The sequence below is a fragment of the Rhinolophus sinicus genome, chromosome 18, assembly GCF_057876585.1.
Source record: "Rhinolophus sinicus isolate RSI-liver-muscle chromosome 18, RSI-T2T, whole genome shotgun sequence".
In the NCBI taxonomy this organism is placed as follows: domain Eukaryota; kingdom Metazoa; phylum Chordata; class Mammalia; order Chiroptera; family Rhinolophidae; genus Rhinolophus; species Rhinolophus sinicus.
Window position 1 is genome coordinate 71,972,174 of NC_142518.1, and position 23,674 is coordinate 71,995,847.

General features: G+C 35.4%; 1 protein-coding gene across 1 annotated transcript in view; it reads left to right on the forward strand.

The window, feature by feature from the left end:
* RADX (RPA1 related single stranded DNA binding protein, X-linked) overlaps positions 1-22,388 on the forward strand; it is a 60,978-nt gene extending 38,590 nt beyond the window's left edge. Inside the window, exons 12-14 of the mRNA XM_019713863.3 lie at positions 12,484-12,774; positions 19,083-19,250; positions 21,161-22,388. Coding sequence (XP_019569422.1) covers positions 12,484-12,774; positions 19,083-19,250; positions 21,161-21,291 — 590 coding nt within the window. The 3' untranslated portion in view covers positions 21,292-22,388. The remainder of the gene's footprint in view (positions 1-12,483; positions 12,775-19,082; positions 19,251-21,160) is intronic.
* The last annotated feature ends 1,286 nt before the right edge of the window (positions 22,389-23,674 follow it).

A 23,674-nucleotide genomic window follows, 5' to 3' on the forward strand; every position in this document is an offset into this window, starting at 1 on the left:
AGAGTTCTCTCATTTCTTTTAACTCTCAAGTCTCTTTCTTCGTCCATTTGTGTCATTTCCAGATTTCTATCTTTGATGTCACTAATTATTTCCTTCATCTGGTCAGCTCTATTTCCTAAGCTGACTATTTCGTTCTTCATTTCTTTTATTGAGTTCTTCATCTCCAGAATTTCTACTTGATTCTTTTTTAAAATTTTAATCACTTTGGTAAAATATGCATTTTGTTCATTGTATTTGATTCTGAGTTCATTAAACTGCTTGTCTGAGTTTTCTTGCATCTCATTGAGTTTTTTCAGAACTGCAATCTCTGTCATTCAAGTCACATATATCCATGTCTTTGTGTTCATTTTCTGGAGATTTTTTCATTTTCTTTCTGAGTGCCTATTTACCTTGGTCATCCATAACAATTAATGAATTATTATTTTTCTTCCTGGGCATCTATAGGAGTGGGTTCTGCAGCAGGCTGATATGAAGAGGTCTTCCTTTTGTTTTCCAGTAGGTGTCACTGTAACATTTTATTTTCTTTTACACTGCAGTGTTTTATTTTCTCCTGCGCTGTTCTGGCTTCCCTCATGATGGGACGTTTCCTGAAAGGTGGGCTTCTGCTCTGTGATCAGGTTGCTTTGGTCTCTGGGCACCGCCCCATGGGAGGATGTGGTGGGCGATGGGATTCTGAGCTTCTGAAATCCCAAACCTGCCCCTGCAGCCTGATGCAGAGCTTGCGTATCTCAGCCACCCTGTTTGTCCCCGCAGGCATCCACCCAGAAAGGTTGGGGCGGGGTGGCCTGGGAGAGGCCGCTGGAGTCTGTGGCATTGAGCAGTGGCGACTTTCGACCCACAGCCCTTTCAGCCCCTTCCCTGTCACCAGAATTAGCTGCACTGTGTGTTTACAGCTCTAGGACTGTCTCTCCAGTTTCCAGGGCTGTATATATTCTGCTCTTTAATCCAACACTGCTACAGTTTCTCCTGGAGCCTTCTAACATCGAAAGGTGGAGCGGGGGGAGGCGAGCTCTGGGAGAATGTGGGAAGGCAGCCAGGCTCTATGTCTTTGTTTTCTGCCTGGCACTGAGGGCTTAAACCACAGTTCTCACTCTTCTGTATTCGGCCTTTGCCCCGAGGTCTCTACCCCAAATACTGTGTTCAGCGGTATTATATGCTGATCCTTCAGGCAGGACTTTGGGCCACCGGGAGGGTACATTGCACCTGCAGCCTGAATCCTTTCCTCTTTGGGCACTGCAGTGAGCTCTGGGCTGCAACCTGAAGCCTACATCTCTGCATTTCCCCCATCCGTCCTCCCTTGTTTGCCCCAATATGCCCACCTTCAGATGTTTGGATGTGCAGATCTCTCAGACATGCGTGTGTGCTGTGTAGGATATCTTTTGAATTATAGCTGTTCAATTTGTGTAACTTTCAGGGCAAATTTCAAGGAGCATCCTTCATGCCGCCATGTTTGACAACACAACATGTTGATAATTGTTAGTTATTTGGGACAAATCTTAAAGAAAATGATAATTATTTTTTTAATTAAAGTTTACTGGGGTGACAATTGTTAGTAAAGTTACATAGATTTCAGGTGTACAATTCTGTATTACATCATCTATAAATCCCATTGTGTGTTCACCACCCAGAGTCAGTTCTCCTTCCGTCACCATATACTTGATCCCCTTTACCCTCATCTACCACTCCCCTCCCCCCTTACCCTCTGGTAACCACTAAACTATTGTCTGTGTCTGTGAGTCTTTGTTTCTCATTTGTTCATCTTGTTCTTTTGTTGTTTTTGGTTTATATACCACATATCAGTGAAATCACATGGTTCTCTGTTTTTTTCTGTCTGACTTACTTCACTTAGCATTATATTCTCAAGATCCATCCATTTTGTCACAAATGGTCCTATATCATCTTTTCTTACCACTGAATAGTATTCCATTGTGTATATATACCACTACTTCTTTATCCAGTCATCTATCAAAGGACATTTTGGTTGTTTCCATGTCTTGGCCACCGTAAATAAAGCTGCAATGAACATTGGAGCACACGTGTCTTTATGTATAAATGTTTTCAGATTTTTTGGGTAGATACCCAGGAGAGGGATGCTGGGTCATATGGTAATTCTATTTTTAATTTTTTGAGGAACCTCCACACTGCCTTCCATAGTGGCTGCACCAATCTGCATTCCCACTAACAGTGTATGAGGGTTCCTTTTTCTCCACAGCCTCTGCAACACTTGTTATTATTTGTCTTGTTGATGATAGCCATTCTGACTGGAGTGAGGTGATATCTCATTGTGGTTTTGATTTGCATTTCTCTGATGATTAGTGATGTTGCGCATTTTTTCATATGTCTATTTGCCATTTGTATGTCCTCTTTGGAGAAATGTCTCTTCAGGTTGTCTGCCCATTTTTCAGTTGGGATGTTTGTTTTTTGTTGTTGAGTTGCATGAGTTCCTTGTATATTTTGGATATTAGCTCCTTATTGGAGGCACTGTTTGCAAAAATCTCCTCCCATTCAGTTGGTAGCCTCTTTATTTTGTTGATGGCTTCTTTTGCTGTGCGGAAGCTTTTTACTTTCATATAGTCCCATTCGTTTATTTTAGCTTTTACTTCCCTTGCCTTTGGAGTCAAATTCATAAAATGCTCTTTGAACCCAAGGTCCATAAGTTTAGTACCTATGTTTTCTTCTATGCAGTTTATTGTTTCAGGTCTTATGCTTAAGTCTTTGATCCATTTTGAATTAATTTTGGTACATGGTGACAGATAGCAGTCTAGTTTCATTCTTTTGCACGTGGCTTTCCAATTCTCCCAGCACCACTTATTGAAGAGGCTGTCCTTTCTCCATTGTATGGTTTTTGCTTCTTTGTCAAAAATTATCTGTCCATGTTTATGTGGTTTTATTTCTGGGTTCTCAATTCTATTCCATTGGTCTGTGTGTCTGGTTTTCTGCCAATACCATGCTGTTTTGATTATTGTAGCCCTGTAGTACAAGCTAAAGTCAGGGAAGAAACTGATAATTTAATGGTCCTTACTATTAAGAAAATGTAACTAAAGTACATATTATCTTCATTGAAGAGCAGAGGCTAAACCTTGTTTATTTAGTATCCCAAGCCCCCAAATGGCATTTCTGTTACAAGATAGTTTCTCAAGTGGCTGATGAATGAAATTTTAATTGTTCTTCGTAATTTACAAAGCTCATTTACATTCATTATTGTTTTCTTTTAAATTGAGGTATAATTGGCACATAACATTATATTGGTTTCAAGTATACAAGATTTGATCTTTGTATATATTTTGAGATATCACCCCAATAAGTCAAGTTAACATCCTCACCATACATAGTTATAAATTTTTTTCTTGTGATTAGAACTCTTAAGGTTTACTCTCTTAATAACTTTTAAATATGCAATACCACATTATTAACTATAGTAAACATGTGCTACATTTCATCCCCATGATTTATTTACTTCATAACTGGAAATTTGTACCTTTTGACCCTTTTCATCCATTTTGTCAAATCTCCACCACTGCCTCTGGCAATCACCTATCTATCCTCTGTATCTATGGGCTCAGTTTTTTGTTTTTCTTTTTTTTTTCAGAATGAGATCATACAGTGTTTGTCTTTCTTTGACTTATTTATCTTAGCATAATGTCATAAAGGTCCACCCATGTTGTTGGAGATGCAAGATTCCATTCTTTTTTATCAGTAATATTCTAATACACACACACACACACACACACACACACACACACACACACACAGTGCCAAAAATGTATACACATTTTAAGAAAGGAAAAAAAAACTTGTAAAATTGTAATACTTAATATATACTGATTACCAAAGCTGAATACAAGTCACATTTCACTTCTGCAATTACAAGAGGTGCTCAGAGTGGTTACCATCAGCGTCCAGACACTTCTGATTACAGCAAACTACTGCTTGACCAAAGTGTCCACTTGTATACAGTTTTTAGCACCTGTGTGTGTGAGTGTGTGTGTGTGTATGTGTGTGTGTGTGTGTGTGTGTGTGTGTGTATAACATTGTCTTTATCCATTCATCCACCAGTGGAAATTTAAGTTGTTCTCATGTCTTGGCTATTGTAAATAATGCTACAATGGACATGGTGGTGCACGTGTCTTTTAGAGTTAGTGTGTTTATTTTCTTTGGATAAATACTCAGTAGCGGAATTCCTGGATCCTATGGTAGTTCCCTTTTTACTGTTTTTGAGGACAGTAAAAATGTTTTCTATAGTGGCTGTACCAGTTTACATTCCCACCACCATTTCACAAGGGTTCCCTTTTCTCTACATCCTCCCCAACATTGTCATTTCTTGTATTTTTGATAATAGCCTTTCTAACATTTGTGAGGTTTTATATCATTGTGGTTTTGATTTGCATTTCCCTGATGATTAGTTAGGCTGAGCATCTTTTCGATCCTATGCCCGTTTTTATTAAATTGATTGTGATGGCATTGGTTAGTAAAATTATATAGGTTTCAAGTTTACAATTCTATAAAACGTCATCTACATATTGCATTGTGTGTTCACCATCCAGAGTCAGTTCCCCTTCCATCACTATATATTTGACTCCCTTTACTCTCTTTTATCACTCCCTTCCTCCTTACCTCTGGTAACCACTAAACTGCTGTCTGTGTCTGTGGTTTTTTGCTTTTTCTTTGTCTGTTGCTTTCAGGTTTGTATCCCACATATGAGTGAAGTCATATGGTTCTCACCTTTCTCTGTCTGACTTATTTCACTTAGCATAATAATCTCAAGATCCATCCATATTGTTGCAAAAGGCAGTATTTCATCCTTTCTCGTGGCCAAGTAGTACTCCATTATATATACTCCTATGTACCTCATCTTCTTTATCCAATCATTTATCGCAGGACACTGGTTATTTCCATGTCTTGGTCACCATGAATAATGCTGCAATGAACGTTAGTATACACATATCTTTATGGATAAATGTTTTCAGATTTTTGGGGTAGGTACCCAGAACAAAGATTATTGGGTCATATGGTAATTCTATTCGTAATTTTTTGAGGAACTTCCATACTGTTGTCCAAGGGGGGTTGGGGGGTGGGAGATGAGGGTAAGGGGGATCAAATATATGGTGATGGAAGGAGAACTGACTCTGGGTGGTGAACACACAATGGGATTTATAGATGATGTAATACAGAATTGTACACCTGAAACCTATGTAATTTTACTAACAATTGTCACCCCAATAAATTAAAAAAAAAAAGAACAACAAAAAAACAAAGAGTCCAATTTAAAAATGGGCAAAGGACCTGAACACACACTTCTACCCCAAAAACATACAAATGGCCAACAGATATACAAAAAGATGCTCAACTTCACTAGCTGTTAGGTAAATGCAAATCAAAATCACAATGAGATCTACTTCACACCTGTTCAAATGGCTATTTGTCAATAAGACAAGAAATATAACAAGTGATGTAGAGGTTGTGAAGAAAAAGAAGCTCTCATATACTGCTGGTGGGATTGTAAATTGATCCTCTATCCATTTTTAATTGAGTTGTTTAATTTTTTGCTATTGAGTTGAATAGGTTATTTATGTATTTTGGATATTAACCCCTTATAAGATAAATGATATGTAATTTTTCTCTTATTCCGTAGGTTGCTTTTTCATCTTGTTGATGGTTTTGTTTCCTTTGAAGAAGCTTTATAGTTTGATGTGGTCCCACTTGTTTATTATATTGCAGTTTATAGAATGAATTAGATTATATGTGTTAACATGGTTACTAATGTATTCACAGATATGTTTCATGATAGTTTTCAAAATTACTATGTCTGTAAATTTAAAAGTCACTCGTTTTATGAATATGTAATTTTTGTGCATAGTTTGATTTTGCTGGGTTTTTTGAAGGCTACAAAGTTTAACATTTTATCTTTTATATCTGGTAACTTACATAAGTACATAAGACATGCATTAAAGGTTAACAATAAACAATAACAGTACTACTAAGATCACAAGACATTACAGGTAGCCTCTGACTTACACAATCCTTTAAAAAGTCTGTTATCTACTTTCTACTAATTATAGACCTGGTCACTGACTGGAATACGTTGTTCTTTTCTAGCCTTGTAGACTTTGCCCCAGGCTGGGGTCAGTGGAAGCAAGAGAGGACGAGGCAAAGAAAAAGCTCCTCTCTCCCCCATGCCTCCATATACCCCTTACATATCACTTTATCCACACTGTGAAATGCTCAGAGTAGATTTGGTGAAGAAAAAAACCACTGTGCCTATGTGCATGCATTTATACTGTGCCTTTGTTACTTCACAACCTAAATGTGGTCTTCCCCTGAATTTTTTCTTCATTAAAACAGAAATCTATTTTTACCAGAAATAAGGGTAAAATGAATCATTAAAATGACACTTATCATTATAATTACAATATGTAATCATATATATGTACACAAAAGTATAATTTTTCTAAGTAATTAACCTGTATCTTAGTTATGCATAGGCTTAAAAACATGTGTGTCATATGGTAATTTTAGTAGTATTCAAGCTAAAAATAATAAAAAAAATTCTAGTTCTTAATTTTCCATCTTATTTTTTTATATATAAACATAGGGGTACATACATACATTTTTTTTTCACTTTTTTTAACTTTTATTTATTTCAGGTGTGTTTTTTCAGGACCCATCAGTCCAAGTGAACTAGTTGTTTCAGTGCACTTGTGGAGGGCGCAGCTCACACTGGCCCATGCAGGGATTGAACCAGAAACCCTGGTGCTCTAACCAACTGAGCTAACCAGCAGCCCGCATCTTATATCTTTAAAAACCTAAACTCTAGATGTATTTTGTCTCTTTCAAATTATTAACTTTGAAATCTTGTTGTTCACAACCAGTGCCTACAAATCTTTTGTATTGAATTTTATACCCATTTGTATTAATTATGAATATAATTGGGATAGGTAATTACATTCCCAAGTTACTAAATTAGAAAAACAAAGCATGATTTTTCAGAAGAATTTTTAATAGAAAGAATTTTTATCTTGCCAGTCCTTAATATTAACACTCAAATAAGAAAGCAGGTGTAGAAAATATTCTGACTTATCAATAAAAGAATTTTTTTCTATAAGGTAAATGTAACTACTTAATTTTTAAAAATTGGAACATTTTCTAACTTGTTCTTTGCGTGCTATATTGTAGAACAAGTCAATCAGGAGCACTCAGTATAACTTAGATCATTGTAATAGCTACTTGTTGCTGTTCTAATTATATACTTTTATTAGTTTTGGGAAGGGAGATTCATTTCTGGCAGATAAAAAAGTTTAAATCATTGCCCAATCCTCAGTTTAGTCCTATTAACTTTTTCTCTTGTCTTTGATTGATTTCTTTCCTTTTTAAAAATTTATTGGGGTGACAACTGTTAGTAAAATTACATAGATTTCAGGTGTACAATTCTGTATTACATCATCTATAAATCCCATTGTGTGTTCACCACCCAGAGTCAGTTCTCCTTCCATCACCATATATTTGATCCCCCTTACCCTCATCTCCCACCCCTCCCACCCCCATTACCCTCTGGTAACCACTAAACTATTGTCTGTGTCTATGAGGTTGTTTTTTTTTTGTTTTGTTTTTTTCTCATTAGTTTGTCTTGTTCTTTTGTAGTTTTTGGTTTACATACCATATCTCAGAAATCATATGGTTTTCTGCTTTTTCTGTCTGACTTATTTCACTTAGCATTACACTCTCAAGATCCATCCATGTTGTCACAAATGTTCCTATATTATCTTTTCTTACCGCCGAATAGTATTGCATTGTGTATATAAACCACAACTTCTTTATCCATTCATCTATTGAAGGACATTTTGGTTGTTTCCATGTCTTGGCCACCGTAAACAAAGCTGCAATGAACATTGGAGCACACGTGTCTTTATGTATAAATGTTTTCAGATTTTTTGGGTAGATACCCAGGAGAAGGACTGCTGAGTCATATGGTAATTCCATTCGTAATTTTTTGAGGAACCTCCACACTGCCTTCCATAACGGCTGCACCAGTCTGCATTCCCACCAACAGTGTATGAAGGTTCCTTTTTCTCCACAGCCTCTCCAACACTTGTTACTATTTGTCTTGTTGATGATAGCCATTCTGACTGGGGTGAGGTGATATCTCATTGTACTTTTCATTTGCATTTCTCTGATGATTAGTGATGTTGAGCATTTTTTCATATGTCTATTTGCCATTTGTATGTCCTCTTTAGAGAAATGTCTCTTCAGGTCGTCTGCCCATTTTTCAATTGGGTTGTTTGTTTTTTTGTTGTTGAGTTTCATGAGTTCCTTTTATATTTTGTATATTAGCCCCTTATCGGAGGCACTGTTTGCAAAAATCTTCTCCCATACAGTTGGTTGCCTCTTTATTTTGTAGATGGCTTCTTTTGCTGTGCAGAAGCTTCTAAGTTTCATATAGTTCCATTCGTTTATTTCACCTTTTACTTCCCTTGCCTTTGGAGTCAAATTCATAAAATGCTCTTTGAACTCAAGGTCATAAGTTTAGTACCTATGTTTTCTTCTATGCAGTTTATTGTGTCAGGTCTTATGCTTAAGTCTTTGATCCATTTTGAATTAATTTTGGTATATGGTGACAAATATCAGTCCAGTTTCATTCATTTTAACTATGTTGATTCTTCCAATCCATGAGCATGGAATGTCTTTCCATCTCTTTGTGTCTTCTTCAATTTCTTTTAAAAATGTCTTGTAGTTTTCAGTATATAACTCTTTCACATCCTTGGTTAACTTTATTCCTAGGTATTTTATTCTTTTGCTGCAATTGCAAAAAGAATTGTTTTTTGTATTTCTTTTTCTGAGATTTCATTGTTAGTTTATAGGAATGCAATGGACTTTTGTTGCCAGCAACTTTACTGTATTCGTTGATTGTTTCTAGTAGCTTTTTGGTGGAGTCTTTAGGGTTTTCTATATATAGCATCATGTCATCTGCAAAGAGTGATAATTTAACTTCTTCATTCCTAATTTGGATGCCTTTTATTTCTTTCTCTTGCCTGATTGCTCTGGCAAGCACTTCCAACACTGTGTTGAAAAGCAGAGATGATAGGGGACAGCCCTGTCGTGTTCCTGAATGTAGAGCAAAGGGCTTCAGCTTTTCACTATTAATTATGAGATTACCTGAGGTTTTGTCATATATAGCCTTTGTTGTATTTTCCTTCTATACCTTTTCTATTAAGTGTTTTAATCATAAATCGATGTTGTATTTTGTCAAATGCTTTTTCTATATCAATTGATGTAATCATAGGATTTTTGTCCTTTATTTTGTTTATGTGATGTATCACATTGATGGATTTTTGGATGTTGAACCATCCTTGTGCCCTGTGGATGAACCCCACTTGGTAGTGATGAATAATCTTTTTAATGCATTGTTGTATTCAATTTGCTAGAATTTTGTTTAGGATTTTTGCATCTGTATTCATCAGAGATATTGGTCTGTAGTTTTCTTTTTTTGTGTTTTCCTTACCAGCTTTTGGTATCAGGGTAACGTTGGCCTCATAAAATGAGTTGGGAAGTACTATCTCTTCTTCAATTTTTTGGAAGAGTTTGAGCAGGATTGGTATTAGATCCTCTTGGAAGGTTTCGTAGAATTCACTAGTGAAGCCATCTGGTCCCGGACTTTTGCTTTTGGGAAGGTTTTGGATGAGTGATTCAATTTTGTTACCAGTGATCGGTCTGTCTAGATTTTCCACTTCTTCATAGTTCAGCCTTGGAAGGCTACATGTTTCTAAGAACTTGTCCATTTCTTCTATGTTATTGAATTTGGTGGCATATAGTCCTTCATAGTATTCTTGGGTGATCCTTTGTATTTCTGTGGTGTCCATGATAACTTCCCCTTTTTCATTTCTGATTTTGCTAATTAGTGTCTTCTCTCTTTTTATCTTAGTGAGTCTTGCCAAGGGTTTGTCAATTTTGTTAATGTTTTCAAAGAACCAGCTCTTTGTCACATTCATTTTTTCTATTGTCTTTTTGTTCTCTATTTCATTTAGTTCTGCTCTGATATTTGTTATTTCCTTTCTTCTGCTGACCTTGGGTTTCATTTGTTCTTATTTTACTAGTTCTTTAAAGTGTAACATGAGACTATTTATTTGGGATTTTTCTTGTTTCTTGAGATAGGACTGTAATGATATGAATTTCCGTGTTAAAATTGCTTACGCTGCATCCCAAAAATTTTGGTAGGATGTATTTCCATTGTCATTTGTTTCTATGTATCTTTTGATCTCTCCTCTAATTTCTTCTTTGACCTGGTCATTCTTTAAAAGTATGTTGTTTAATCTCCATGTATTTGTGGTTTTATCTGCTTTCTTTTTGCAGTTGGTATCCAATTTCAAAGCCTTGGGATCAGAGAATATGCTTGGTATGATTTCAATCTTTTGAAATTTGCTGAGGCTGAATTTACGTCCCAATATATGGTCTATCCTTGAGAATGTTCCATGTACACTAGAAAAAAATGTGTAGTCTGATGTTTTAGGATGAAATGCTCTATATGTGTCAATTATATCCATTTCATCTAATGTATCATTTAAGGCTGCTATGTTGTTATTTATTTTCTGTTTGGATGATCTTTCCATAGCTGTCAATGATGTATTTAAGTCCCCTAGTATAATTGTGTTTTGGTCAATTTCTCCCTTCAGTTCTGTTTGTAGTTGCTTGGTATATTTTGGTGCTCCCTGATTGGGGGCATAAATATTGATGACTCTTACGTCTTTATGTTGTATAACTGAGGGTAATTTTTTCTCCACAGCCTCTCCATCACTTGTTATTGTTTGTCTTTTTGATGACAGCCATTCTAATTGGTGTAGGGTGATATCTCCTTGTGGTTTTTATTTGCATTTCTCTGATGATTAGTGATGTTGAGTATTTTTCAATAGGTCTATTGGCCATTTGTATGTCCTCTTTGGAGAAATGTCTATTTAGGTCCTCTGCCCATTTTGCAATTGTTTTGTTTGTTTGTTGTTGTTGAGTTGTATGAGTTCCTTATATATTTTGGATATTAGCCCCTTATCAGAGGCATTGTTTGCAAAAATCTTCTCCCATTCAGTTGGTTGCCTCTTTATTTTGTTGATGGTTTCTTTTGCTGTGCAGAAGCTTTTTACTTTGATATAGTCCCATTCATTTATTTTAGCTTTTACTTCCCTTGGCTTTGAAGTCAAATTGATAAAATCCTCTTTGAACCCAAGGTCCATAAGTTTAGTACCTAAGTTTTCTTCTATGCAGTTTATTGTTTCAAGTCTTATGTTTAGGTCTTTGATCCATTTTGAGTTAATTTTTGTACATGGTGACAGATAGTCTAGTTCCATTCTTTTGCATGTGGCCTTCCAATTCTCCCAGCACCATTTATTGAAGAGGCTATCAACTTGTACTACAGGGCAACAATAATCAAACAGTATAGTATTGGCAGAAAAACAGACACACAGACCAATGGAATAGAATTGAGAATTGAGAACCCAGAAATAAACCCACATAAGCATGGACAGATAATTTTCGACAAGGAAGCCAAAAACACAATGGAGAAAAGACAGCCTCTCCAAAATCTGTTTGTTTTTGTTTTTTTTCAGTTTCCAATATAGGTCTTCAGTTCCCAGGGTATGTTATTCATTTAAAATATTATTGTAATTGTACTCCTGAAACCAATGTACTTTTACTAACAATTGTCACCCCAATAAACTTTAATTAAAAAATATTGTTTTGCAAAATTTGTTAGCACAATATCTGGTACAAAATAGGTGCTCAATAATTATTTGCTAAATTATTGGATGTCATAATATGTAGGGGAGAAATTGTATTCCGCTTCGGAAACTAAATGTGTTAAATTGTATGTAAATGACATATTAACTTGATACAGAACAATCAAGAATTAAAGTGGTCTTTTATCTCAATTTAGTTCCCTCTTTTCCATATTTTATTTATATGTGAAAGGGGTATCATATATAAAAAATTAGTGGTCCTTTTGAAGGAGAGTTATATCCAAGAAAAAGACTGTGTTTTGTATTTGTTCAGGCTACTTTTAACAAAGATTAACAAAATTTTGTTTTAAGCTTAAATTCCTCCAGTACTGAGTGGTAGTCCCATCTCTAAAGGTTATTATTCTCATGAATTTCACTTAACTTGAATATGTCACTGAATATAAAAGGAATATGTTTATTTAAGAGCATTTAGAAAATATACAAAAATATAAAGAAGATAATTACAAATTTCCATAAAGCCGTTAACAGAGAAAATAATATCACCGTTTAATACTTTGGAGTAAAAGTTTATTTTGAAAATGAATTTAGTTCTTTCCTCACTATAATAAGAATTATCTTTTGGACATTCAATTTACATTTTGTAGGTTTTGATTGATTTTTAAAGTTAATTAAACTATTCCTCATTAATCTTTTCTTTTTTGTAGTGCATGACTTGACTTGGTTAGTTTATAGGTCAATTCTGTCTACCTCATTGTGTCTTCAACAGGTCCAGAAAGCACAAGGACTAGTATGCACGGCAAAGCCAGAAAAACTATAAGTCATAGGTGGGAAAGTCAGCTGTGGAGAGAGAAGAAGTTTGGCTTAGTAGAGCACCTGCATTACAGCTGTGTTTATCCTGAAAGTATTCCACGGAAATTTACTTTGGAACACAAAGATTTTCTCATTCAGCAGTATAATTCTCAGCCTGCAAAATACATACCACCAAAAGAAAGGCCCCCAAAACTTAATGATTTTAAGAGTGCCCGAAGCCTTGGACATTTTGAAGTAACCATCCTAGGTAAGTCAACTGTTCTTCTCTTTGAACGTTATTTATTTAGCATGCTTAGATGAAGACGATACTATTTTGCTTCAAAAATTTAAGCATCCTCACAAGAAAACATTAAACCGAAACAGAGCTCCTATTTGGCTCAAACCAAAGGGATGAAGCACTAATTCTGGATACATTAAGCTCTAATTGTGAGCTTTTAAACATTGGCAAGTCCTTGGAAAGTATTTGGGGAGAGAAGATTGAGAACCTAGGGAATTTTCCTCACCCCTGACTATCTGATTACTTCTAAAATTGATTCTGTTCTCCATTAACCACCACTTTCTTGTCCATATTATTTGCTTCTTCCTCAGAGGAACTGAACCATTGAAAGGTAAAATGTAGGTTAAAGAGAAAATGGTACTAATCAAGAGAAGCTCCTGTGAATAGAAGTCTGTTTAGCCCCTGAAGAAAATAAAATTCTCAAGTAACTCAGGTTGAATAGAAAGAAGCTACTGAATAAATTTCCCATATCTGTCTGATATGGGAAGCTGATTTCCTCACGTTCAAAACTGAGAAGTAGCTATAGAACGTATAGAAATTTAAAGGAGGCAACACATTTTTAAACATATTTATTTATTGTATTAGTTTCAAGTATACAAAGCTATGTAATAGTTAAACATTTACACCCCTCACGAAGTGATAACGTTCCCCAATCTACTACCCATCTGACATCGCATATAGCTGTTACAATACCATTGACTATATTCCCTATGCTGTACTTTACATCCCGAGACTATATATACTTACATTTATATATGTGTGTGTGTGTGTGTGTGTGTGTGTATACATATATATGTAAAATTATAGTTGACATTCAGTATTATTTTACTTCAGCTTCAGGTGTATAGCGCAGTGGTCAGGCATCTACACAATCTATGAAGTGATCCACCCGATAAGTCCAGTACCCATCTGGCCCCCTGCATGATCTTTACATTATTGATTATAGTCCCCATGCTGTACTTTATATCACCATGACTATATTGTGACTACCAATTTGTGCTTTCTAATCCCTTCACCTACTCCCCCATCCCCACCCTCCTCCCATCTTGCAGCCATAAGTTTTTTCTCTATATCTCTGAGTCTACTTCTGTTTTGTTTGTTCATTTATTCTGTTCTTTAGATTCCACATGTAAATGAGATCATATGGTATTTGTGTTTCTCAGTCTGACTTATTTCACTTAGCGTAATGTTCTCTAGGTTCATCCATGTTGTTGCAAATGGTAAAATTTCATTATTTTTTATGGCCGAGTAATACTCCATTGTATAAATGTACCACAATTTCTTTATCCAGTCATCTATTGATAGGCATTTCGGCTGCTGCATTTTGGTTGCAGGCATTTCGTCTATTGATAGGCATTTCCATATCTTGGCTATGGTGAATAGTGCTGCAGTCAACATAGAGGTGCATATATATTTTTGAATTAATGTTCTAGATTTCGTTGGATAAATAAATATGCAGGAGTGAAATTGCTGAGTCATAAGGTAGTTCTATTTTTGATTTTTTGAGGAACCTCCATACTGTTTTCCATAGTAGCTGCACCAATTTGCAATTTCACCAACAGTACACGAAGGTTCCTTTTTTTCCACATCCTTGCCAACACTTTGTTGATTTATTGACAGGAGTGAGTTGGTATCTCATTGTGGTTTTTATTTGCATTTCTCTAATGATGAGTGACCTTCAGCATTTTTTCATATGTCTGTTGGCCAACTGTATGTCTTCTTTGGAGAAATGTCTCTTCATGTCCTCTGCCCTTTTTTTAATTGGGATGTTTGGTTTTTTGGTGTTGAGTTGTATGAGATTTTTTTTATTATTAGTTTCAGGTGTACAAAGCAATGTAATAGACGTTTCCACCCCTCACAAAGTGATAATCCCCCCAATCTACTACCCCTCTGACATTGTATATAGCTGTCACAATTCCACTGACTATTTTCACTATGCTGTACTCCACATTCTGTGGAGATTGTATATATAACTATAGTTGACATTCAATATTATTCTACTTCAGCTTCAGATGTATAGAGTACTGGTCATGCCATCTACACAATCTATGAAGTGATCCCCCTGATAAGTTCAGGGAAACACCTTACAGAATCTTTAAAACATTATTGATTATATTCCCCATACTGTGTTTTATATCCCCATGACTTTATTATGACTACTAATTTGCACTTTCTATTCCCCACCTCCTTCCTTATACCGTGTTTTCCCGAAAATAAGACCTAGCCGGACCATCAGCTCAAATGCGTCTTTTGGAGCAAAAATTAATATAAGACCTGGTCTTATTGTACTATAAGACCAGGACTAATATAATATAATATAATATAATATAATATAATATAATATAACATAACATAACATAACATAATATATAATACTGAGTCTTATTTTACTATAAGACTGGGTCTTGTATGATATAATATAATATAAGACTGGGTCTTATATTAATTTTTGCTCCAAAAGACGCATTAGAGCTGATGGTCCGACTAGGTCTTATTTTCAGGGAAACACGGTATGTGGCATCTAAAGAAAAGAATAAACGAGCAAACTAAACAGAAATAGACAGAGATACAGAGAAAAAAAATGTATGAGTTTTTAAAATAACTTTGGATATTAACCACTTACCAGATGTAGCATTGGCAAATATCTTCTCCTATTCTGTAAGATGTCTTTTTGTTTAATTGATGATTTCCTTTGCTGTGAAAAAACTTTTTAGTTTGATGTAAAACTAAGACTGATAAACTATCCAAAGAGACCAAGTAATGCAGTCTAATAAAAGAAGCATCTGCAATGTTTAATAATAATAAATATTTTAAATTAAAAAAAAAACATTTGAACCTTGGTCTAAGACTGTCCAACAGAGTTAGTGGAAATTCATACTTTTTCCCCTTTACTCTCTCCCAGTCCCACTTCCCTACATCCTTACACATAAATGTGTACATACATGTGTTTGTGTATATGTGTGTAATCTATGAAAAGTATGAATTTCCACTAACTCTTTCAGACAGTCTTAGACCTAAGTTTCAAATGTTTATTTTTTAATTTAAAATATTTTTTATTAAACATTACAAATGCTTCTTTTATTAGAATGCACTACTTGGTCCCTTTGGTAGTTTATCAGTCTTAGTTTTACATATTAGAGACAAAAATTACAGCAAGGATTTCCCATACCTCATAAAAAGTAACCATGGCAATCATGAATTCATCTGGAAACATAGAAATTGAATATTTTTCTTCTTTTTAACATGTTACTGATCCATTACACATCTCAGCTGTTTTACAAGTAATTGTAAACCTTTGTGGCTTTTGCTGTGCATCACATAAAAGCAAGAATCAAATGTTAAGAAGGCTTGGCGCAGCTGGATGGCTCAGTTGGTTAGAGCGCCAGCTCTCAACAACAAGGTTGCCGGTTCAATTCCCGCATGGGATGGTGGGCTGCGGCCCCTGCAACTAAAGATTAAAAACGGTGACTGGACTTGGAGCTGAGCTGCGCCCTCCACAAGTAGATTGAAGGACAACTACTTGGAGCTGATGGGCCCTGGAGAAACACACTGTTCCCCAATATCCAATATTCCCCAATAAAAAATTTTTTAAAAATGTTAACAGGGCAAACTTATCATTCTGCCCTGCCAGCTCTAATCCGTTATAGAATGATGCTGTTTTATATCCTACATGTTTTCAAGGATTTAAGGTGATTTACAGGGATGAATACAGTGAAAAATAAGCCATGTGTGGATAAAACAAAACAGAGCATTTAAAAGGAAACAGAAAAAGTAGCTGTTACTAGGTACTTGCAAATAACCAAATTTCTACCATTGGGCAGTAATTTTCTGTGTGCTTTCTGGCGGGGAGAGAGAAAGGAGATTTTTCCTGATTAGATATTTTAGAGTTAAAAGAAATTTGGATATCTTTTAGTACTACTTCCTGGCTAGGTCAAAACCAGACCGTGATTAGAGATTATGTCTCCTGAGTCTCTAAACCTGTCTTCTGTCACAGAGAAAGCAAACACTCATATATATAGGAACCCTGTTATTTTTTTCTCCAACAAAACTCTGAACTGTAGTTCAACCAAAGAACTCACAACAAATGTTATTAATAATGTTGACTAGAAATCACCTTATTTTGCAATTTAGAAAGTAACTCAAAATAGTATCAATGACATGCTGATAATAAAGCTACCTTCCTGAAAATATCAGGATTTTAAAACTTCTGATATTTTCTCAATTCTAAGGCATACTTTCTTTTTTTCACATTTGCAAGTTGGAATGCATCTTATGGTCAATGAGTACATTTAATGCAGTATTTCCTTTTTATTAAAAAATGTATCAAATTGATGGTATATTTTCAAGTTAAATTTAGTCTTGAAATCAAAGAAATAAGTACCAGAATGTGCACTTTCACATGAGTTTTGCAGCATTGCTAAGATTCATATATAATATTAAGGGGTGGCTACACTTGTTATAATCCTGCGTTGGAATCCTCCATAAATTCTAGATACCATAACTATTTTAGTTTATGAATACCAAATTTTAGTAATTCTTAAAAATCTTTAAGTAGCCGTTAGTTGTAAGTTACACTGAAGCTATGGGATTTAGTGAGTGTCATTTGCCCATGAAAAGCAGAGAATGGACTTGCATTTCTGGATTAGTTTACAACTCAACAGGAAGGACTTTGTTTGCCCATCAGTGGCCCATATTCAGTACTTAAGAATCGTTGTAGGGATGAATAGGAGATATATTAAGGTCATAGAATCTGTTGGACATGGTAACCAACATCAGGGAAGAACAAAAGGGAGGAGTGAAGTTAAGGATACCTCCCAGGGTTTTGGTTTGCATGTCTGGGAAGAATTCATAGGATTTTAAAGCTTTGCTCTTTGTGTTTACCCTTGCTGCAGCCATGATGGGCTGCTTACTCTAGTCTAGTTTGACTACTCCCTGCCCCACCTGAAATACCCTCCTGTTTATTTATTTATTTTTGGTGGGTTTTTTGTTGTTGTTGTTGTTGGTTAGTCGGTTGGGATAGCACTGTTTATCAAGAATGATCAAGGGTAAGGGGGGAGGGGTTGGAGAAGAGGGTAAAGGGGGTTAAATAAATGATGATGGAAGGAGAACTGACTCTGGGTGGTGAGCACACAATGTGATGTATAGATGATGTATTATAAAATTGTACACTTGAGACCTATGTAATTTTACTAACAATTGTGAGCCCAATTAATTTTAAAAAGAAAGATCAAGACAAAGACTACAGGAGGGTTCCTTCTAGGACACAGAGGCCAGGCGTCCAGAATCTGGGGGCTGCTGGTGGGGAGGACAGTTGCCCCCAGTTGGACCCTCAGGTTTCCACAGATGGGGTAGGAGTGTCATGGCCCCCTCGTGTCCCTCCCAGTCATGAGTACTGGCTTCCCCTACCCAAGGCTCTTTCCAACTACCAATGCCCTCCTCCCCGATATCCCCTGGGCCTTCATTTCCAGATCAGTGGAGGGATGTGGTCTGGTGCAGGAGACAGACCCACTCAGTGCTGGGCTCTGCCTGGACCAGCTCCTGGTAAGGATTGGGGTGGAGATTCCCTTGCAGCCTCTGAGGGCAGGGGCCCTTGGGTAGGTGTTCAGTAGGGGGATGCAGACCAGGATACCCTCCTGTTCATTTAAATACTACTCATCCTTTAGTACCCAGCTTCAACCCTTGCCTTTTATCCACCCTAGGTGACATTGACCCATATAAAGAAATGACAGTCATAGGTCAGGATTCACTTGGGTTGTTCCTCTGTAGCCCCTTTTCTACTGCAGCCTTTTACAGTCCTAATGATAAGTGATTGACACTTGTATGTCAAGGACAGATGAGACCTAGTTACTACCATACATACCATACCATATATCTTTAAGTCCAAATGGCAATAAGGGAACCAATAGTCTTCTCTGAATTCTCCTGTGTAGTAATGGCACATGTCATGAATGACCAAGAAAGCACTCTACATGTCTTCATTTATGTGACTAGTCTGTCCTCTAGATATTAAGATTTCAGCCTTTCATCAGTAGGGAAAATTTTTTGCATTGTTATTTCTAGCAGTAGTGATAGATTACACTGAAGTAGCTCCTCTTTCAACCAATATCATGTATTCATAAATGTTTGCACAGCTAAGGGTTTAGTTTGCAGCTTTGAACCACAGTTTATTACAGATGTGAAGCTATTTGGCATGTGTTAGGATCAGCAGCAAACTTGGCCTCATTAGCACATGTACTAACCCAATGAACTTTTAATGAAGTGTGGTTTTTCTATAACAGGTCTGAACCATGAGATAGCAGTTGATGTTGCATTCCTACCCATGTATTGTCCAGAAGATATCCGAACATCTCAAATAGACACATTATTAACCTGCATGAATTACAGCTGTGTGTATCCACAGGAAGGAAGTGGCAATGAAAGGGTGCCAGGTCCAAGAGCAATAGCAGGTAAGCCAATCTCAGCATTCCTTTCATTCAGAAAATAAAATTAATATTGTAAACAGCCCTAACCTTAAGATATTATGATATAAACAGTTCTAGCCTTAACGTTTAATATAGTTTAAAGGGTTATTTGGTAAATATACCCCAAGACTTACAAGTGAGAATATATTTTTCAATAAAATTAAATGGATTAATGGTTTCCATTCTAGACAGGCATTAAGAATATTCTCTTATAACACAGTTCTCAGTATTCATTAGGCCTAAGTGGTATGCATATGGAGCAGTGCAAATTCTACTCTTCTCTCCTTTTAACTCAAGAGAGACAATTTATCCTTTCACCTTAAAATTGCCTGAAATTTTCATACCTCCATAGTACAGTGCAGTACAATTGTTTTCTCTTATAAATGTTTAGGTATTCAAGTGAAACGCCATGAATTCCTTGAGGAGTGCTAGGAGTGTATGTAATCCCAATAGTGAAACCTTTCAATCAACTAATCATTTAGGCTGCTACATAATATACCAAACTTAAATTATTTCTATATACCTATACAATTATGTGTCAATAATTATTTTAGTCACTTTCTGTTGGCATTTCTATTTCCTAAGCATGTGGTAAAGTTTCAAGCAGTTTTCATTGAGCTTATAAGGATATTACATTTTAAAGAGCTTTTAAAAAAGCCTTTAATAACTTAGGATTTTGTGGTGGGTCTTTCTATGCTGATGAAACTGTTGAGTGTATGTTGTTTTTAAACAAGTCTTATGAGCTGGGCCTGATGATTAACTTTTGGCATTAATGGTTACTGCAAACTGAACTTGAGGAGCTAATTTTATAAGAGATGAGGTTTTTTTCCCCAGTCTATTTTAGAGATTATATTTTAGTTGACTTACAGTGTTAACTTCCTACATTACAGCCCCTTAGACTTCCACAAATTCCAGATTTCTTAATTAGTGTCCTAATATGTAGTTTAAATATTTGTGCACTTGTGCTCTTGCTTCACATAATATCCACTTTCGTCACATTTCTTCTGCTAAATGCTATTATTGAAATAAAATATGAAGGCAAATTTCTCAGCTACCTACTAGTTGCCAGTGCCAATATTCTTCCAACAGTCACCAACATGATCACATGAAAATATGCCGTACCGTTCTCCCAGGGAACTTAGCATTTGGGAGATGAAGGGCAAGAATTTCTAGAGGAGAAAAGTGATATGGTAATCAAAAGCAGGATGATGTATTTCGTGTTTCTCATGACATAGCATTATCATTAATAATAATAATGTCCATTTAGCTCTGTGCCAAGCACTGTGCTTGCACATTTATATAAGTCACGACTAATCCCAGTCATAGCCTTGCCAGGTGAACATGATTATCCCCTATTTATAAATGATTAGACTGAAAATCAGAGCAATTTATCAGCATGAGTAACAGCTAGGATTTGAACCCAAATCTGTCTGAATTAAATTTTTCCATTCCTTCCATGATTCCAAACTGAAAGATAAAAATAGGTACAGAATAATGTAATACATTGGCTTATAGTATAACATTGGTGTCATCTTTTAAACATTTTTATGAACTGATTTCTTTTTATTACCTTGAAAATATGTAGATTTACTTTGCTCCACTAAAAAAAATAAAAATAAAAATGATGAAATAGGGCTTTGGAGTACCAGTCCATAGCTTGACATTGTTGGTAGCATCTGTTTGATGTATTCACCGTTTTCTGCAGAAGTTGCTATAACATAACTTTGATGAATATGTGTGATGAATTGGAGGGAAGAAGAAGATGAAAGACAGTGGTAATATAAGAAAAAAATATCAGCTTATGTGATACTAAGTCCAAGTAAGTATTTAACTGTTTTACAATACTTACCATCTGTTTTTTACTTTTTTTTTTTTTTTTTTTTTTTTACTTTTAGGTGATATTATAAAAGCAGTAACTGAACTGGATAGAATGCATGTCGTCTGTATCTTGGATATCTGTAATTTGGGTAACAACAAGGTAGAAGTCTATTTGCATAAAATTTATAGTCCGGATAATATTTATTAAAAATTGGCAAATGAAATTATTATATGTCACAAAGAGGTCACTGCTTTAAAGATATTCTATCATTTTATTGGTAATTTCAAGTAACTGTTTTTCTGAAAGAATATTACATAAACTCTAAAGTTATTAAGTGGTTTTATGTTTGTCTTGTAAGTTGGAGCTAACGTTTCATTTTAAATTCATTACTGAAACAGTCATTAAAACAATTTTTTGTGTATCAAGAAAATTTACCTTACTTCTATATGACTGTTATCTTGACTTACAAAAATTTGTGTTCACTGTTTTGTGAAGTGTGCTTTTGTTCTAAAGCTTCAGCATAAGGTATCCTGACTTAGAAGAGTAACTTTTCATGGACATTTAACATCCTGCCAGTTTTATTCACATATAATGGGAAATTTTGAATTGCTAATTTGGAGATTAAATGTTTCCGAAGTGGTCAACCTGCATTTCTCACAACCAAAGTAGTAGTAGTTGCTATCATTTTCAAAAGCATGCTTTTGTTATGGTCCAATTGCCCCCTCTATAGTTTGTTTGGCTATACAATGTGCCTGCTAAGTGTTTTCTACTCCCTCTTGTGACTTCATATCCTTTGAATTTCTAAATGTTTTGACCAGCGTGTGATCTTAAAGCCAGAGGCTACAGTATGTCTATATACTTGCTGTATTAATTTGTAATTTTGTACATGTAGTGTGACTTTAAATAGTGAAATTTTACCTCATGTTAACATTTTAAGTGCTCATATTGAAAGTATAAAACAATAACTAGGGAGGTGGTTTTATTCTAGTTGTCTGTTATACTTCATTTTAACTGTAAATGGCCTGTCCACATTTGCAAGGCCCTATGGTTGACATCTAAGACCATCACATGAGTTTATAATTATTCTGTATCAAGAGGAATCTGATTATACTAAAGCTGTTAACTTGTGGAGTTTCCTCCTAGCCCTGTGATTCTGTGACTTCACATGCTACACATTTTAAATGTATTAGACAGCTCATGAACCTAAAGACAGATGCTGCAGTTTGTTCATAAATGTGTTCAGCCTTTTGTTTTTATAATTGTGTTTAAATGTTATTAAAATTGTGACTACTTCTCATGTTAAAATTTTGAGTGTATTATTAAAGAAGTTAAACACAATAACATTTTTGGTCACCCATCTCATTTTGAATGGATCTGATATCTTTCTTCCGCATTTTTGGCCTGTGGTAGATCTACATGTTCTTGCTAAATGAGCCAGTATGATTCTTCCCTGTGGGTTGAAAACTGTTGTTTTATCAAACAAAATCTGAGTTTTTGCATTTAGCTATGGTAACTTTGCAAGACAATTCAATTTTAGTGCCACATAAATGTTGGAGAAGGGAAAAATATAATACTTAAGTAGCTATTGACTAAAAGCTCAGGCTGGGATTTCAAAACTACATACTTTAGCAGGTATAATTTCTACTCTCATATTGAATGTGAAATATGAACTTTTTTTTAATTTAGGATTTTTAAAGACAACTTCCCTAGCAACTTATTCTATATTCTAGTAATGTTTGTATCCAAATTTGAAGTTAAACATCTTTGTCCACATTTCTGGATGTTGCAAAATTAGATAGCTACTGTGGCAGTTTCCTAAGAAAAATAGCAAACTACCATCAGAACTTACCTGCAAGTGACAATATGGGTTCATTAATTGCAAATCAACACAAATATACCACTGTGATGTTGCCTTCAGAGTAACAAATCAATTAGTAAATTATGAAATATTACATAGTCTACAAAAGGACAATAGTCTCTCTCTCTGAAGTTTCTGATTTTAGATGGCACATGAGATATACACATTGAAATCCATTGGTAAGCTATTAAAGGAAGAATCTGAGCACATGTTCTCCCTGCCATTTTTATTTCTTTGTTGGAATTATACTGCATTCATTTTACTCATATTAAGAAAACGATTTTTAAGAAATTTGAAACTCTTATTTAGTAACACTAACAATATTTGATGTTTTTAGCTAGATACCTTCTGCTAATATGGACAATAGATTACAAGGTCTGACAATTAAGTTCGTGAACTTGCCACCTTTCACTTACATTGGCAGCACTATACAAACAGCTCGGTAAGGTTTCATAACCTTGGTATATCAGTGTCTCACAGCTGCATTTGTGTCGACGTGTGGTAGGGTCCTGCTGAGTGGCATTCACTATTGTTGCGTGTTTTTGTGTGCCATAGCGAGAATGTCTGAGCTTGAATTAGAGCAACAAACAAACACTAAATTTCTTGTTAAACTTGGCAAGAGTGGAAGTGAAATCAGGGACATGTTAGTCCAAGTTTATGGGGATAATGCCATGAAGAAAATGGCAGTGTACAAATAGATTCAACATTGTTCTTAGGGGAGAGACCGCATCA